The following is a 19,228-nucleotide window of genomic DNA, read 5'->3' on the forward strand; positions in this document are numbered from 1 at the left end:
ATCAAAACCAAAATCACCATACTATTGATTGCAATGCCTTAAACAATAAAACATCTTTATTTTCAATACAATCTTACCTTATATAATGTTTTTGTCACAAAAAATGCACTTAATGTCCATATATATATAGATTTGCACCAAAACTGTTTAAAGCATAATTTCTGAGGCAGTGCAGCACAGCTTATACAGAACATGACCGGCTCGAAAGAAGAGAAACAAGTATTCTGTTCTAATATCAGGGAATATCAGTCACTATGATTCAGTTGGAATATTTTACATGATGTTAAGACTCACAGATTTGACAACACACCATACACCTATTGAGAGAATCAATACCGGAGATTTTGGCGTTAACCACTTAATATCATTGTATAAAAGCAAGCAAAACTGATGGGTATTATCACATCTGGGAGCTCATATTTAAAAAAATAGGAAATAATGACTTGCCTGCAGAGGGACTGGACACTAGCTTTCTAGGGATTGTCAAGTGACAGTAAATCAGTAATCCCATGTACATGTATAAACTATGTCAAGCCAAATTATCATTAAAGGAGGAGGAGGAGCTTAGTAAAAAAATTGAGAAACTGGAAACAAATGGAAATGTTAACATTATAATCTGAATTAGACACTGCAAAAATTACAGTCTTGAAGGATACAGAAATTGTAAGCAGAGCTTCACCTGTGGATGGAATGTGTATTATGAAAAAAGGAAAACATGGAATCCATAAACAGGAACAGGATACCTCACAAAAGGAACTAGTACAGAGGAGCGCAGTAGAAACATAAAGTGTACGCCCGAAGGATACATCTCATTCACTACACCACCCAGTTCAAGGACAGCTCAAAGCATTGGACACTTCAGTCCTCATGCTCTTGTTGTTTCTTCACAGTCTAGTGCACAGTCTCCTAGGAGAAGACATGGCAGAATGCCTATACAGGCACAATCACAAGCAATACAAGGAGATGGGGCCCCTGTCATTCCCCTAAACCCCACACCAGATGTAGCTCTATACAACATTTTACAAAAACAAAATGATATCACTGCCACTCACAACATATTTCCTCTTTGCCACCTAAAGAAATTAAAGTCTTTGAAGGAGACCCAATTGAATATAGGTCATTTATGTGGTCTTTTGAGCATGGCATAGGGAGTAAAATTGAGAGTCGAAAGGACAAATTGTACTATTTGGAACAGTACACCAGGGGGCAATCTAGGGAACTTGTCAGAACCTATCTGTATTTGGAGCCAAAAGAGGCTACAAGAAATCTAAAGCCGTACTACAAGAGCATTTTGGCAATGCGTTCAAAATCTCAAATGCATATATAGAGAAGGCATTGGCTTGGCCCTCTATCAAACCAGAGGACTCCAAATCCTTGGAATCATTTGCTTTATATCTCAGAGGGTGTTGTAATGCTATGGAGGAGATGAGATATATGGAAGAACTCAATCTAACCTCCAATTTAAAATCTTTAGTCATCAAGCTGCCGTTAAAACTCAGAGAGAGATTGAAGCCTGAAGTCTGTAAATTACAGGAAATGTGGAGCATCAGGGTTGGATTCAGTGACCTGGTCAAATTAATTGAGAAACAAGTTAAGACAGATCCTGTATTATGTGAAATTCAAGGTTGACCTTTTAGCAGTCACAGCACAGTGCAAAAACTTACACTTACAAAGTTCCAAAGGCCAAAATCGATTGGCAGAAGCTTTACCACTAGTGTGGCAACCATTGATATAAATCCCAAAGCAATTCGGTCTCAAGATGGTATTATTTGACAAATAATCCCAAAGTTTCAAAAGTCACAATAATCCCACAGTTTCTATGAATATAATTTAATTAATAAATATTCAAGAGTTATTAATCACACAGAACAATACTGATTTTAGTGAACAATTATATGAAGAAAAGAAAGAAATGTTTGTGGAGGACAAACAGTTAATGAAGACTGCTAATGAATCTTGTATGTATCTTGGAAAACGAACAAGATGTGGCAAATGTTCTGAATGAGTATTTCACAGAGGTTTTTACAAAAGAAAAGACAGATAACATGCCACAGGTTAACAATCAGTCCAGGCAAACCCTAAGAGAGATCAGGATAAATGAGGAGGAGGTACTAAAGGGACTAGCGGAGTTAAAAACAAACAAATCACCTGGGCCAGATTATATATTTATAGGCCACTAACTCAAATATTCCAAATGACAAAACTGAGCCAGGAAATTACAGACCAATCAGTCTCACCTGCATTACTTGTAAAATGTTGGAAAAAATAATTAGACAGAAAATAGCATCTTAATGAAAACCATATTCTTGGAGATAGTCAACATGGGTTTAGACGAAGCAGATCATGTCTTACTAATGTTTTGGAGTTTTTTTAACATGCAACTGCAGCTGTAGATCATGTGAAAGCATATGATATGATATACTTAGATTTCCAAAAAGCTTTTGATAAGAATGATTCTCAAATTGGAATCTGTAGGCATTCGGGGTAATGTAAGTAGATGGATTATGAACTGGTTGATGTATAGGAAACAGGGGGTGTCGATTAGAGGAGTTGCTTCTAACTGGAGTGAGGTTATTAGTGGAGTTCCACAGGGATCAGTACTAGGGCCTTTGCTTTTTCTAATCTATATTAATGATCTGGACTCTGGGATAGTTAGCAAACTTCTCAAGTTTGCAGATGACACTAAATTGGGTGGCTCAGCAGATACAATCTCGGCAGCACAGGCTATTCAAAGGGACTTAGATAATATTCAGTTTTCCACTATATGCTCAATGTCCACTATAATTACACTATGGGAGGAATAGAACTAGATAAAGTAACACATGAGAAAGACCTAGGAGTCTATGTGGACTCCTCACTTTCTCCATCCAAACAGTGTGGGGAAGCAATAAAAAAGGCAAACAGAATGCTAGGGTATATTGTCAAAAGTGTAGAATTTAAAACAAGGGCAGTAATGTTAAGACTGTACAATGTGCTAGTTAGACCTCATCTGTAATACTGTGTACAGTTCTGGGCACCACACTTCAAGAAAGATATTGCTCTAGAGGCAGTTCAGAGGAGAGCAACCAGACTTATTCCAGGTCTGAAGGGAATGTCCTACTGAGAGACTGAGGGACCTGAACCTTTTCACCCTGGAACAGAGGAGACTACGTGGGGACTTGATCCAAGTCTTCAAAATCATGAAAGGTATCGACCACATCAAACCAGAGGAGCTTTTCCAGATCAGCAGGGACACACGCACCCGGGGACACAAATGGAAATTGGGCTTCAAGGCATTCAAAATGGAAAACAGGAGATACTTCTTCACCCAGAAAGTTGTCACAACCTGGAACAAACTCTCCAGCGATGTGGTAGAAGCTGAAAGTTTGGGAACATTTAAAAATAGCCTGGATAGGATCCTTGGATCACTCCGTTATTAATGGACACCAAACGAGCATGATGGGTCGAATTACCTCCTCTCATTTGTAAACTTTCTTATGTTCTTATGTTCTAATTCTCCAGGAGCATCTCACCATGGAGGTGTATAGGAGCGACTCATTACAGCAATAAGGCAGGTGCTCTTCTGCATTATAAAACAGCAGACTTTAGATGAAGAGGGACTACAAACTGTTTTATGTGAAGTAGAAGCTATCTTAAATAGCAATCCAATCAATACAGTCTCCAATGACCCACAAGACCTGTAATCCCTTACACCCAAACATATTTTACTCTTGTTGTCCAAACTCATTATACCACCTGGAGTCTTTGATTAAACTGACTTGTACTTGAGATGTCGCTGGAAACAGGTACAATACATGGTTGATTTGTTTTGGAGATGTTGGACACTTGAGTACTTGCCTCTCATGCAGGAAAAGCAGAATTGGAACAAAAGAAAAAAAAACTCTACACCCGGTGATTGGTTATTGTGGTGGATCCTTCAGCACCAAGGGGATCTTGGATCTTGGAAAGAGTGTTGTAAGTTAAGTCAGACTCCAAAGGATTGGTGAGAATCGTAAAAGTCAAGACACAAACCAACATCCTTGAGAGACCAATAACTAAGATCTGTTTGCTGCAAGAAGACACAAACTAAAGGTCTTTGTTTCAGCTGGGCTGTTACAAGCTCAGCAGCTGTCCATGAATCCTGAACTGGCCTAATCTGAAGACTACTTAAGAGATGAGTATTCTATTTATATTTTATGTTAATAGTTACATAAAATATAAATTAAAAGTTCTAAAAGTTGCTTATTATGGTAAGCCAAATTATCATTTAGAGATATCTCTAAATACATTTCAAGATATCTTCAAATATTTCAAGATATCTTTAAATAATATAAAGATATCTTTACATTATTTTGAGATATCTGCAAACCATTTAGAGATATCTAAATGGGGTGCTTTTTAAATATATCTCTAAATGATAATTTGGCTTGCCATAATATGCAGCCTTTTAAAAACAAATGCAATTTCAGGATCTGAGAGGATAATTTGGTCCCAGTTTTCCACAGTGAAGTGCTTTGCAGATTAATAAGAGTAATGACAATATGTATTAAGTATATGGTAGTGACTGGCTGCTCACTGGCTGGCTGGCACTGGCTGCTCACGCTACGGGGCTGTGAGCGGAAGCTCCGATTTGAATCAGTGACATCTTTGTTGTGGGCAAGTGGTACTTTGGAATACCGATCACTGATTGGTGTGTGGCTGATTGTGGGGGCTTTCTTCAGCACATAATAGGGGACATGCCATATTATTCAGTGTTGGTTTTTGGAATGAGGTAATACAAGGGAGTCAGGGAAATACTAACAAAACTTGCAGACGTGGAACAGAGAACTAACATCTTGCAGAGACAGACAGGTTTTCTGGACTAATTGTGTCCCCAATGGAGTGAGTGGTTAATTTTCAGGTGATGATGACCTCTGGTAGCGAAGTGGGGAATTGTGGATTGCAGACGTGATACAGTCATACTTACATTATTTTGTAAAGTTTCTTTACTGCCTCCATAATCTCCTCAGTCTTTAATGTGTAAATTATCATGTTAAGTATGGGTGGAATGGGGGAATACAAGGATGTATTTATTATCCTGGAATTTGGGTGGATACTAGAAGTTATTGCAGCAATGTATATGGCAAATATTGGAAGGTAAAGCACTGCAATTAAGATTAGATGGGAGGTGCAGGTTTTCAGTGGTATCAACCATCCTTCTTGTGATGCAATGACAGGGAGGGTCTTGGCCTGCTGCCCTCACTCCGGGCAACAATGCAATGCACCAGGGTGACACTGGTGGAGAAAGCGGGCTCCAGCAGGAAGAATGACCAGGTTCAGCACCGGACAGCTCCTAGCTCCTGCCTGGTGAAGGCTCCCCTATATCAATAGCTTCAGCACCATGGAGAGATGCTAGTGACCAATAAGGAGCAGCTAAAAGCATTCCTCCTAATGCTAATGTAAGCATCTCCTGCTCTCTCCCAGTCAGTTGGTATTCACCACTGCTGCTGAAAAGAGTACTTGCTGTCTGCTCTATAAACTTGCCCTTGCACAGCGTCGGAGGAGTCCATCTGGGAGGAGCTGAGAGGAACTTAATAATATTATGATACACAGATATGATAATATAATCATAAGAAATTGTGCAAAAAGCAATATTGTGATTCATAGTTTAGCTATTAAAGAATTTGAAGTAATGTAATTGCAGGCAATATGATACACAGGTCCATGATCACAATAGCTGTTTATTACAATAGATTTACAGAATGACACTGCTATCAGTGTTATAATTGCATCAAAAGCCCATATGAAAACTACAATACCTGTCATAGAAGTATGACTAACAGACTTGTAGTACTTGAGTCCGGGACTCGGGTCATGGAGTTGGCGACTCGGACTCGCACTCAAGTCACAAAGGCAATAAACTCAGACTTGGACTCAGACTCGACCTTCCGTGATTTGGAATTCTGAAATGTTTCATGATGAGTCTTTATCATTACTATTTAATTTAGCATAAGATATTATTCCTTTCCAAGGTATAAAGATATATAAAAAACAAATACTACCAAGACTGGAATGTTGTTGTGTAGACAAACACTCAGCAGCAGTAAAACTGTCCCTGCCTCCAATTGAAACCTAACTGCTGTTAAACGAGAAAGACTGATTGGTGGCAAAATTTGAGTCAATTCTGAATTTTTGGAAGTAGAAACAGATGCAGCAATCAGCTCCAGTTCTTTCATGACTTCTCCAAAACGTTTCTGGATGCCATGTTTTAGGGCCTCAAGGAGGGGTTGACAGACTTTACAGCTTGACTCCAGCCTCTTCAGCTTGTCCAGCATTTTGTAAAGAGTTGGAAGCAGAAAACCCATATGGACTGACGATTCCTCTTGAAATATGTTGAGAGCCATGGCAACAGGCTTCATTACAGCAATGTACTCAGTCAAAAATCCCATTTAAGCTGGATTCAGCCTGCACCATAAAAATGAAAAATGTTAATAATAATTGCTTTAAAATCAACTACATTTTTCACATATCCATCTAAAAATCTTACCAGATCTTGCAACTTACATTTTTTCTTTAATGCTGAGCAAATATTTCGGATAGCTTGTTCTCCTTGTTTCCTCTGGATGCGCACCACCCTTTCTACAGTGAGGAACAGTGAGTTCTAGCGGGTCTGATTGGGACGCAGGAACTGCAATTTACACTCACATTGCAGAATTTCAAAAGCCATGGTTGACCTGCTCGTTTTATTCCACAGCGCACTGCATTTTGGAAATGCTGAATGTAACAGTCTCTTGTACGTATGACTTCCAGCTTCTGCTGCAGCGGCATCAACAGTAGAAATAAGATTGAGTAGATGGAAGGCACACTTTTGATGTCTGGGAAGTTGGTATTCCAGGCCATTGTCCTCCTCTAAAATAGCTGACACATCTTGGTACTCCACCTCCAAGTCACTTTCGTCAGATTCATCATCAAGGGTGGAGTCTTCCTCCTCCTGTGCATCCATGAGGTCTTCTTGTTTCTCGTCCCCATATACTCGAAAGGCCTTCAAAAAGTTTGAGCCACTATCTGTAGTTGTCCTCGTAATCTTTTGTCTAATCTGGTACTCTGAATGTATTTCCTCCAATGCTGTAGTGAGGACATTGAATGTGTGTGAACCTTTTATACATCTGCAAGCTAAGGCTGCTGAAAATCTTTCTAATGACTTTTCATCTATCCAGTGGCAGGTGACCCCCAAGTAACTGCGCTGCATGGCTGACCAGCAGTCTGCTGTAGTAGCAACATCATCGACATTGTTTAATTTTTGGACACTTTTCATGTTTTCAAATGCATCCTGTATTTTGAGGCATAATGTTTTTCTTTTCATTACAGTGCACTGTGGTTGCAAGGTCTCTATAATTTTCTTAAATGATGGCATTTCAACGACAGAAAATGGCTGGTTGCTTTCACTGACAAAATTGACGAACAGTTTATCAACCGATGCCTGCAACACTTTTGGGACAGAAGAGGAAAAGGCATTCACAATGTTTGAATTCTTCATTTGATTAGGAGGTTCATCAAATGAGGCTGATCCTCGCTTCCTGGACTCAACTAGCTCTGTATAAGTCTTCAACTTGTTCTGGTGAACTCTCTGATGAAATAACAGTTATACAGTATGTAGAACCGTCTCAGAAATAAGTGGAGAAGTCGCGGAGATAAAGCAAATAGAACTTTAATCGAGCCGCTCGGAAGCCCCACGTCAGGAATAATTCCTTCAGTGAGACTTAATGTTTACAAACATGAGTACAACTTTATAGGAAAGTGACGTAACATCTTATGGCCGTTCACCCAATCAGAAGATACAGGTCCGGGTCCGTTTTACGATCTGTCTTCCCGTGAAGAGGTGATGGATCCAAAGCAGATGTCCGTCTTTGATGTGCACTAGGAAGATGCGATCCCATGGTCGTCATTTACCTAGTGTCAATCGCTCATTAACAGAAACAATTCCTGCCTATCTTGAGAAACGATTAAGTCATAAACAAATTCTCAGCAGACGTCGGTAGGCTATTTCGGCACTGTGTAATCTTTCATTACTGACAGGAGTTTCTAACAAATCGACCTTGTTGACCCTTTACTTGTCCTGCTAAATCTAATCTGCTCAGTCTGTATACAAACTACTTCTAATGCTAGTATTAATATAAAACATTATATAATTATCACAAAACACTTTCTTCAACATCCTATACAGAGTCTTCAAGTATATTAGGTTGATAATAAATTATAATTAAAATTAATTAAATTAAAATTAAAAATTTAAATTTAAATTAAAAAACACGAATTAAAATGGTGTTTCTGTAGCTATAGGCACTTTGCTTTCTCAGCAGTGAGAAAAAAAGATTAGAGAAAGGATTAAGCTACTTGTGTTTTACTTTGATAGATGGTTAATAGCTGACTGTATTGGACTAAAAATCTCTCCCCGGGTAAGAGTTGGGAATCGTAAGGAATTTAACGATTCTGGTTCCGATTCCTTCTAATGATTCTGGTTCTGATTCCTTCTAACAATTCTTTGAGTAATTTTGAGGGAGAAATTATTTTTTGAAAAAAATAAAGTACTGTCCTCATCAGCCTTTTACCAAATGATGAGATTGTTTCAGATTTATACAGAGCAGATATAACAAATCAGAAATAAATGTAATAGTGTACACTTTAACACTTGTGAAAGGCATGAGTGAAGACATTTTTTAAGGCATAAATGCAATCCAATAATTGTGAATAAATGTGTGTTTCATGCTGTATATCCAGTAGGGTGTAGCACAGCTTAAATTCGCTGAAGAAAATACTGTCAGACGATTTTAGTACAGTGGTTCCACACGAATCGGCAGAACAATGCTCAAATCATACAATTCTTGAATTTATTTATTTATTAGTGGAACTGGTTCTGCGATTCTCAACCCTACCTTGGGTTTTATGTCACTTACTAGAGATGACAGAATGATAGCTTTGTAGCTTTCAATCCAGCACTAAAGGTTATACATTTCCCTTATAAATACACTTTATTCTTATTTTATGTAATACATTTTAAATGTCATATCACCATCAAAAAATATTTTTACTTCATATACAGTGAGGGAAAAAAGTATTTGATCCCCTGCTGATTTTGTACGTTTGCCCACTGACAAAGAAATGATCAGTCTATAATTTTAATGGTAGGTGTATTTTAACAGTGAGAGACAGAATAACAACAAAAAAATCCAGAAAAACGCATTTCAAAAAAGTTATAAATTAATTTGCATGTTAATGAGGGAAATAAGTATTTGGAGCCCCAGACCGAGGGAGACTGACAGTTATTTTGTGTTTCTTCCATTTGCGAATAATCGCACCAACTGTTGTCACCTTCTCACCAAGCTGCTTGGCCATGGTCTTGTAGCCCATTCCAGCCTTGTGTAGGTCTACAATCTTGTCCCTGACAACCTTGGACAGCTCTTTGGTCTTGGCCATGGTAGAGAGTTTGGAATCTGATTGATTGATTGCTTCTGTGGACAGGTGTCTTTTATACAGGTAACGAGCTGAGATTAGGAGAGTCCCTTTAAGAGAGTGCTCCTAATCTCAGCTCGTTACCTGTATAAAAGACACCTGGGTGCCAGAAATCTTGCTGATTGATAGGGGATCAAATACTTATTTCACTCATTAACATGCAAATCAATGTATAACTTTTTTGAATGAGATCATTCTTGATATCAGAAATTGAATTCTTGATATCAGAAATTATGGATTAAATGTCAGAACGGCTTGCCATACTTTCTGAAGAAGGCAATATAAACTTGGTTAGACTCCACAGTACCTTGGAGACAGATAGAGGAAAGATTAGTAGAAACACACAGACTGCAGGATCTGCCCCTCTCTGGCATGAAACTTAAAACAGCTACTCTTAAATTTGGTCCTATTATATCCAATTTACTTAGAATATGGTCTAATATAGAGAAATATATGGGGTATTCTATTCCTGTCTGTAAATCATTTCCAATATGGAATAATTATCAATTGTTAACTAGTCACCAGCCATTTGTTTACACAGCCTGGTCTGCTAGGGGTATCCACATTTTCAGTGATATGTTTAATGACACTGGCCTTCGCACATTCCAGGATCTAAAAGAAAACTACTCCCTCCCAGGTTTCTTGTATTTTACGTACTTACAATTTAGGTCAGCACTAAGTTTTTAAGTTGTGGGAGCAAGAACTGAAGGATCTAGGATGTTCTCCTGACTGGCACACAATATGGGTAAATATGTTTATGTCTTCTGAAAATCTAGCACATCAGCTTATACATTTCAAGGTTATTCATAGGGCCTATGCCACTCCACTCAGGCATTACCAAATGAAACGCACCTTAGATCCCTACTGCCCGAACTGTGGGTCTGGTACAATCTGTAATATGCTGCACATGTTTTGGGAGTGTCCTGTAGTAACTAGGCTATGGTCCCATGCATGTACTACACTGGCTCGCATCTTGGAAGCAGACATACCCACTATCCCATCTCTGTTACTTTTAAATGATGACTCCTCTATATCTCAACAGAAAATTCCGCTTGCAGGACTGACCTCTGTAAGAAAAAGATATTGTCTGCTCTTGGGTTACTCCTAATGCTACACCACAGCAAATGTGGTTGGCTGTTTAAGGACATCATTAGACTGGAACTTACTACAGCCCACATTAAAAAAGCTCAAACATCCACACTCCATGCCTTGGGTGTGACCCTCTCTGTTATTTCCAACATCCCAGTGCTATGATTTTAGTGTCATTCTTATCTTTTATTTCTATTGTAATGTAATTTTCTTATTTCAAGCTCTGAGACTACTGTATATAGGTAATTTTCTGATTTGTTTTCATGATGACTATCTGTCATTATTTCCTATATTATCTGTTTTGATTAAAATATAAAATTGATCACAAAAAAAAATACTGATATCAGCAATTCATGACCTGCCATTGTGACATTTAATCCTTAACCGGATGTTAATTAGTATGCATTATTGATATCAAGAATAACAGCGAAGGGATGGCCAGTCTGAGTGCTCTGATTTATTAACATCTACTCAGGGACTTTTCCGAAGAAGGGCAGTAACTATAACACAGAAAGCAGACGAAATCGAATGTAAATTAGTACGCAGTTTTGATATTAAAAATAGAGCCGAATGCTGATTAGTATGTATGTTTTATATCTAAAATAGAACCAGATGCTGATTAGTATGCATGTTTGATATCAAAAGTAGAACCGGATGGTCATTAGTAGGCATTTTTGATATCACAAATAACATTTCTGATATCAAAAATAGCAGGTAATTCTTGATATCAACAATTGTATTTTTAATAACAACAAATGTGTTTTTTTAATCAGAAATTGATTTTTTGATATCAGAAACTGAATTCTTGATATCAGCAATTATGGATTAAATGTCACAACGGCTTGCCATAAATCTTATTAGGATAAGTTACAGCGATAACAATGACTGCTGCTCTTCCTCCGATTACTTTATTAATTTTACCACAGATGCAGTGTTTTTTAAATTAAGTGCTGGGAATAACAGGCATCTTTCACATGTACACAGGGATGTAGGTTTAATTTCAGAATGGGGTCCCACCCTAAACCTACACCTGTGTATGTGCATCCTCTAAACACAACTACATTTTTAAAGTGTAGCAAGAAGTCTGTCAGGCAGGGACTAGCCAAACAAACTTAGGAGAAGGACTCAGGTGTGGGAAATGAAGCTTGGGTCAAAGAACCAGCGAACTGGGCAATGTAGGTTAGGCAAGACGAAGTCGAGGACAAGTATAAGGGTCAGGCGATTGGGTAAACAGACTGTCAGGGAATAATCCAGGCAGAAGTCAAAATAACAGGCGAGGATCAGGAACCAAGTCAAAGCAAAACCAGAGAAGTAGAGTGCTTAGAAAAGTAGCCGTAGCATAGAAGACTTAGCGTTGGTTCATTGAAACAAAGGGGAATACAGTGAATCCAGAAAGTATTCACAGCGCTTCACTTTTTCAACATTTTGTTGTGTTACAGCCTTATTCCAAAATGGATTAAATTCATTATTTTCCTCAAAATTCTACAAAACAATACCCCATAATGACAAGGTGAAAGAAGTTTGAAATCTTTGCAAATTTATAAAAAATCAAAAATCAAAAACAGTACTTGTACATAAGTATTATTATTATTATTATTATTATTATTATTATTATTATTATTATTATTATTATTATTATTATTATTATTCATAATGTTGCTGAAGTCCTTATCCAAGGATTACAGAGTTTTCAAGTAATACAAAAAAATGCAAAATTAAATAATATTATATAATTGTATAATAATATACAGCATTATAAAGTGTGAGTTTAATTAAATGTAAGGATTCTGATCTGATAAGATACAGCCAAAATGTTGCAATGGATGAATTGTTTTAATTTATCATTAAACGTATTGTTTTATTTGTAAGTACTTGTGATTGGCCTAGGACTTTAAACTGGAGTTTCTGTTTATATCTGGTATCAAATATCAGAAGAAATAATAATTGCTTATTACACATACAACCTACAGCAGTCAAGTCCTCTGAAAATGAGATTGGGTTGATACGCAAGTTACCATAATACTTCACAAATACGAATTCAGATTAGCAGTGATGTTGATCTGCATGAATTAACCTTGCAGCTGTTTCGTCTTATACAAGATATAGGTTTATTTAAAAAAAAAAATGTAAATAGACAACATGTATTTGCAAAGATAGGATAAAGACAACAGGGTCGATGATATTAAAAGTGATTCCTGACTAGTACTTGAAATACTACTGTTCTCTCTCTGTAATGTTAAATTTAAGTCTTCTTGGAATTTCAGGGGGGGGGGCTGGTGTGATGCCCATGTCAGTGGAGGATCAATTAGGATGTGTGAATACTTCTTACCAAATGTTAATTTTGCATTGTGTGTGAAATATAAATGGTCAAATGGTTGTTTTCATGTTTTGGTTCTGAGGTAGAATTACTTAAGTGTCATTACGTTAGTTTTAGGTCACCGTTCATGGTTTCATGGAGGAAGAAGCAGGGCAACACTTCTGTTAGCAGCATGTACTTTGTATTTGGGTTTGTTGTTCTGGTCTATGGAATATATGAAGTACCTTGAATGTCTGTCTTTCACAAAATAAATCTTCACTTGGAATGTGGTGCTGGTCTCTGTGGAGACAGGCATGGCAGCCCATTTATTAGTTGGGGGGTCTGCAGCATGGATGTGTTATCTGTCGTACTTTGGTGAGCACAGGCCTCTCGTAAAACACAGAACTTCAAGGCTGTCTCCTTAAGTCCTTTACCACAATCCTACATTTCTCAGTTAGAAAGGTATATTAATTTGTGTATATATTTGCCAAAATAAGGTTGTATGATTTACAGTGACTACAACAATGTTATTTATGTATAGAAAATTTACTTTTGATTACTTTTTAAAACTAGTGTTAAGTATGTCATTAGGAAAATTGAGAGTGGCAATGGTTTCATACAGAGTTTAGATTTAGATTTTATTTCATGTTGATCATGTTGTTAAGAAATATAAATAAACAATAAAAAGAAATTAAAAAACAGACCAACTGAACTTTAATCTTCATAATCTGGGCTTTCTCTGAATCATTAGTGTTGTTCAACGTTATATTTAACCATGACTCAGACTCATACCCGAACCATGCTGACTAGGTGGAAAGCATATGACAACAAATCTGTCATAGGCTAAAGCAACAAGAGTAAGCAACTGCATGTAAAGTAAAGAAGTGCACAAAAAACATGTTGGCCAAGCAGGCTTCATAAGCGATGAATTCAGAATCAAAGAGAAAGGTGTCGATTAATGTAAGTGCTGTGCTGTTACACATGTCAACTGTAGCTTAATTAAACACAGCAATGTACTTAGGACTGTGAAGGCTTTGCTCATTGTATATAATGAACAGGATGAAAGAGTTTCCTAATACAGTTACAGCATAAACACAACACAAGACAATGGAAAAGAACTTCACATGTGGGATGTTGAAAAGCTGTTGATACATAACTGAGGTTGAAGAAACATTGCATTGGGACATGCCGTTGCATTTAAGGAGATCCTGGCAGACTTAATTCTTCAAAAAAAATCTCAGATCTGTAATTGTAAAAGTCATGAACCTAAAAATGAAAATTCCATTAATTGAATATGGTAACCTTCAAATTAAAGGGCAAAAGATTATGTTATGTACCTGAAATTCCAAGAAGTTATTTTTGATTTTTTTTTAAAGAGAAAATGAATTTACAGTCTAAAATCTGGTCTAAAATACTTTATTCTCTTCTGCTTTTACACCACTATATGTAGATGGAAAATGAATACTAGTTACTTACAGGGATGTACAGCTTTTTTATCATCATTTAACACTCAAAGTAGTGGTGCTGATAAGGACAGTTTGGGATAGCAATACATAATCAGAGTTCAGCCAGAAACTAAACTAAACTAAACTAAATTGTTGTCTAAAAAGGTCATATCAAGAAAATCTGTAATTTGGATTTGAATGGCCTCTCATGGTTAGTACAAGAGTCTTGGCAGTGAGTTAAAGACTATAGATCAAATGCACCTTTGAAATTCTTTTTGGCAAATATTTATAAATAACTCAGACCGTGACCATAATGTGAAACTCCAAAAAGCTCAGCATGATATATAATGAAGGATATGTTATACCAGTACTGAAAGACCTCTTAAAATGTGTGAAGGGAATTCATTGTATGACAGAAAATTAATGTTACACTCACATCATGTAACATTTACATTTCTCTTGTATACCCCATATATAATTCCTAGACTACAAAGTGAGAAGTACACTGTATATGTATATTCTTGTGATCTTGTCACAATAAATGCATTGAATAGTAGAGTATTTGGAATAGTAGTTGGAATAGTTTACAGTAAAAGGGTGAAGTTTGTAATTGTACTTAATGTTTCATTTAATTACCACTTATTCAGTAGGTGTAGTTTTCTAGAAACATTGTAGTATCTTTTGTTTTTGTATTTGACCTTTAAGTACACATATTTATTGATTTACTACAGCTCTAAGTATTTTGTTTCTTTTGCAAAGGTTTCTAATTGCCCCTATAATCTCCTCTGTTTTTAATGTATAAATGATAGGGTTCAGCATTGGAGGAATGGTGGAGGACAAGGATGTACATATTATCCTGGTATTCGGATGAATAACAGACATTAATGCAGCAATGTATGTGATGAAAAATGGCAGGTAAAACACTATCACTAAGATAAGATGGGAGGTGCAGGTTTTCATTGCTTTTAACCGTTCCTCACCTGATGCTATTTTTAACAGTGCAGATAGTATACACACATAAGACATCACAATCAGAGAGAAAGGCATGAAGGTAAATACTGTTATACAGACGAATGTATGAATGTAATTTGGGAAATTGTCATTACAGGCCATAAGATACATAGGTCCATGATCACAGAAATAGCTCTCTATGACAATGGATCTGCAATATGATAGTCTGGTGATTAAATGTACAAGTATTATGATTAGGGTTGCTGTGAAAACCCAGACACATGCTATAATCATAAGCATTGAAGTATTTGTCATAATGATGTGATTTCTCAGTGGAAAGCATATAGCAACAAACCTGTCATAGGCTAGTACAACAAGACAGAGTGACTGCATGGCAATAAAGAAATGAACAAAGAACATGTTGGCCAAGCAGGCTTCATATGTGATGAACTGAGAGTCAAAGAGAAAGGTGTGAATTAACTTAGGAATAAGAGCTGTGCTTTCACAGATGTCAATTACAGCTAAATTGAAAACAGCAACGTATTTAGGCGTGTGAAGACTTCGTTCTGTGTATATAATGAATATGATGAAAAAGTTTGCAAACACAGTTACAGCATAAACAAAGCACAGGAAAATGTAATAGTACTTCACATGTGGGATGTTGGAAAAGCCGTTGATGTAAAAGAACTGAGGCCGAACAAATGCAGCATTGGGAGAAACTGTTGAATTCAAGGAGCTCATGGTAGACTGTTTTGATTTTTCATTGACCTGCAATCATAAAATAATATTAATGTTAATGTTAATACTTAACTGTAGTTAAATTATATTGTGAAGAACTAAATTTAATTTTAATTTTAATTTAATTTAAATTTAATATTTCTAGATACATTTCACATTCCTAGAGTTTTAAAGCTGACTCTGTTTCTCTGTTACTCTTTGGACCTCGTTAAGGCTGACACAGCCTCCCTCAAACAGTATAGATTCTTTCTCTCATTTCAAATATAGCTATCTTATCTCTAAGGCTCTGTATTCTGTTGTTTCAGTACATCTTGTTGTTTAACAATACTTTCTGCATCAGCATCCTTTACCAAGAGGTTATTCATTCATAAAGTCTATGTAGTAAGTAATTTAAATGTCTCTTGTTAATTAGTTACAATTTGCTTAGTAAGCTTGTTTGCACCAATCAAGAAGGAAAGAACTGTCTTCTCTGCCTTTAACAAAACCCATAAAATACCAAGTGTAACTTAGAATTGTTGAGACTGTCTGAGGAAACTTCTCTTGTCAGGCTCCCCTGTAGCTGCTGGAATTAAGAATCAAACTTCTACCACACACGAGTCTTGTGCTATTTTCTGCAACTCTTCATATTGCAGTCATCTGCTTTATTGCATTCCATAGCTCTACTTTTAATGATTGATATGTATATAGATAGATAGATACAGTGAGGGAAAAAAGTATTTGATCCCCTGCTGATTTTGTATGTTTGCCCACTGATAAAGAAATGATCAGTCTATAAATTTAATGGTAGGTGTATTTTAACAGTGAGAGACAGAATAACAGCAAAAAAATCCAGAAAAACGCATTTAAAAAAAGTTATACATTGATTTGCATGTTAATGAGGGAAATAAGTATTTGATCCCCTGTCAATCAACAAGATTTCTGGCTCCCAGGTGTCTTTTATACAGGTAACGAGCTGAGATTAGGAGCACTCTCTTAAAGGGAGTGCTCCTAATCTCAGCTCATTACCTGTATAAAAGACACCTGTCCACAGAAGCAATCAATCAATCAGATTCCAAACTCTCCACCATGGCCAAGACCAAAGAGCTGTCCAAGGATGTCAGTAGACCTACACAAGGCTGGAATGGGCTACAAGACCATCGCCAAGCAGCTTGTTGAGAAGGTGACAACAGCTGGTGCGATTATTCGCAAATGGAAGAAACACAAAATAACTGTCAGTCTCCCTCGGTCTGGGGCTCCATGCAAGATCTCACCTCGTGGAGTTTCAATGATCATGAGAACGGTGAGGAATCAGCCCAGAACTACACGGGAGGATCTTGTTAATGATCTCAAGGCAGCTGGGACCATAGTCACCAAGAAAACAATTGGTTACACACTATGCCGTGAAGGACTGAAATCCTGCAGCGCCCGCAAGGCCCCCCTGTTCAAGAAAGCACATGTACAGGCCAGTCTGATGTTTGCCAACATCTGAATGATTCAGAGGAGAACTAGGTGAAAGTGTTGTGGTCAGATGAGACCAAAATCGAGCTCTTTGGTATCAACTCAACTCGCCGTGTTTGGAGGAGGAGGAATGACCCCAAGAACACCATCCCCACTGTCAAACATGGAGGTGGAAACATTATGCTTTGGGGGTGTTTTTCTGCTAAGGGGACAGGACAACTGCACCGCATCAAAGGGACGATGGACGGGGCCATGTACCGTCAAATCTTGGGTGAGAACCTCCTTCCCTCAGCCAGGGCATTGAAAATGGGTCGTGGATGGTATTCCAGCATGACAATGACCCTAAACACACAGCCAATGCAACAAAGGAGTGGCTCAAGAAGAAGCACATTAAGGTCCTGGAGTGGCCTAGCCCGCCTCCAGACCTTAATCCTATAGAAAATCTGTGGAGGGAGCTGAAGGTTCGAGTTGCCAAACATCAGCCTCGAAACCTTAATGACTTGGAGAGGATCTGCAAAGAGGAGTGGGACAAAATCCCTCCTGAGATGTGTGCAAACCTGGTGGCCAACTAAAAGAAACGTCTGACCCTCTGTGATTGCCAACAAGGGTTTTGCCACCAAGTACTTAGTCGAAGGAGTCAAATACTTATTTCCCTCATTAACATGCAAATCAATGTATAACTTTTTTTAAATGCATTTTTCTGGATTTTTTTGTTGTTATTCTGTCTCTCACTGTTAAAATACACCTACCATTAAAATTATAGACTGATCATTTCTTTGTCAGTGGGCAAACATACAAAATCAGCAGGGGATCAAATACTTTTTTCCCCCACTGTAGGTTTAGGTTTTAAAATGAACTTTATTTAACAACTCCAATAAAATACAAAATAAAAATAGTATAATCTTATACAGCTAACCACAAACACTTCAAGACCATCAAAACCCTCCAACCCCCCACCCACAATCACACACACACACACACACACACACACACACACACACACACACACACACATACTACTATTACAAGCAAATATAAAATAACAGTATAATCTTATTCACAAAAATCACAGAAACCAGCAAGTCACCAAGACGATGCCAACAATGAAACACCTCACTTTCATTGCCTGAACTGGCGTTTCATCTCTCCCATGGAGCAGACCACCCCATTTTATCGCTATCCTCCTAAAACAACAGTAAACTGAATGAATAAATAAATACATATAAAGCTCTGTCTTTGCCAATAGCATTGCATCAGTAGCATCAGAAATCACTTGCTGTAGCAACACCAGCTTAAGAAAAATGCAAATATAAATAAATCATAAAGATTTTGCATCATTGCATTGTTTTTTCATATTTTATATATGCTTTTTGACAGTTTATTCAGATAAATAGTTGCTTTAATATTTTGAAATCTCAAAGAAGGTGTTTAATCATATTTTTGTTTTCATGATCCAAAAACTAATATTTATCTTATTTTGTGATATTATTTCTAATTCTATGATATAGCTTGAACATTTAATGCTTTAGTATTTAATTTTGACCCCTCCACTAAATGCAGTTTATACCCCAGTACTGCATGATTCTTTTTAATGAAAAAATACAATGATAAAACAATACAAAAGTCTTATACCTGATACAAAATACGACCACATAATGTAACAAATTTGTGTCTGATACTCACCAGGCTGTAGATGGTTCCAACAAAGCAGGTAAAATAATAAAATTGAATCTTTTCAAATGCAATTATCATTAAAAAGCTTCCCAGTTGCTTTCTACTCAAAGAAAATAAAAAGTCCTGTCAG

The 19,228-nt window shown here is 37.1% G+C and overlaps 1 protein-coding gene across 1 annotated transcript; it reads right to left on the bottom strand.

The window, feature by feature from the left end:
- Positions 1-15,012: 15,012 nt before the first annotated feature.
- Positions 15,013-16,002, bottom strand: LOC136747191 (olfactory receptor 1E16-like). The gene has a single exon (XM_066700145.1). It carries the CDS (start codon positions 15,988-15,990, stop codon positions 15,013-15,015), a length of 978 nt encoding a protein of 325 aa, XP_066556242.1. The 5' UTR covers positions 15,991-16,002.
- Between the last annotated feature and the right edge of the window lie 3,226 nt (positions 16,003-19,228).

This window comes from Amia ocellicauda, chromosome 3 (assembly GCF_036373705.1).
Source record: "Amia ocellicauda isolate fAmiCal2 chromosome 3, fAmiCal2.hap1, whole genome shotgun sequence".
In the NCBI taxonomy this organism is placed as follows: domain Eukaryota; kingdom Metazoa; phylum Chordata; class Actinopteri; order Amiiformes; family Amiidae; genus Amia; species Amia ocellicauda.

Excerpts from the sequence above, each read along its gene's own strand:
- LOC136747191 (XM_066700145.1), bottom strand. The coding sequence starts at position 15,990 with ATGAGCTCCTTGAATTCAACAGTTTCTCCCAATGCTGCATTTGTTCGG.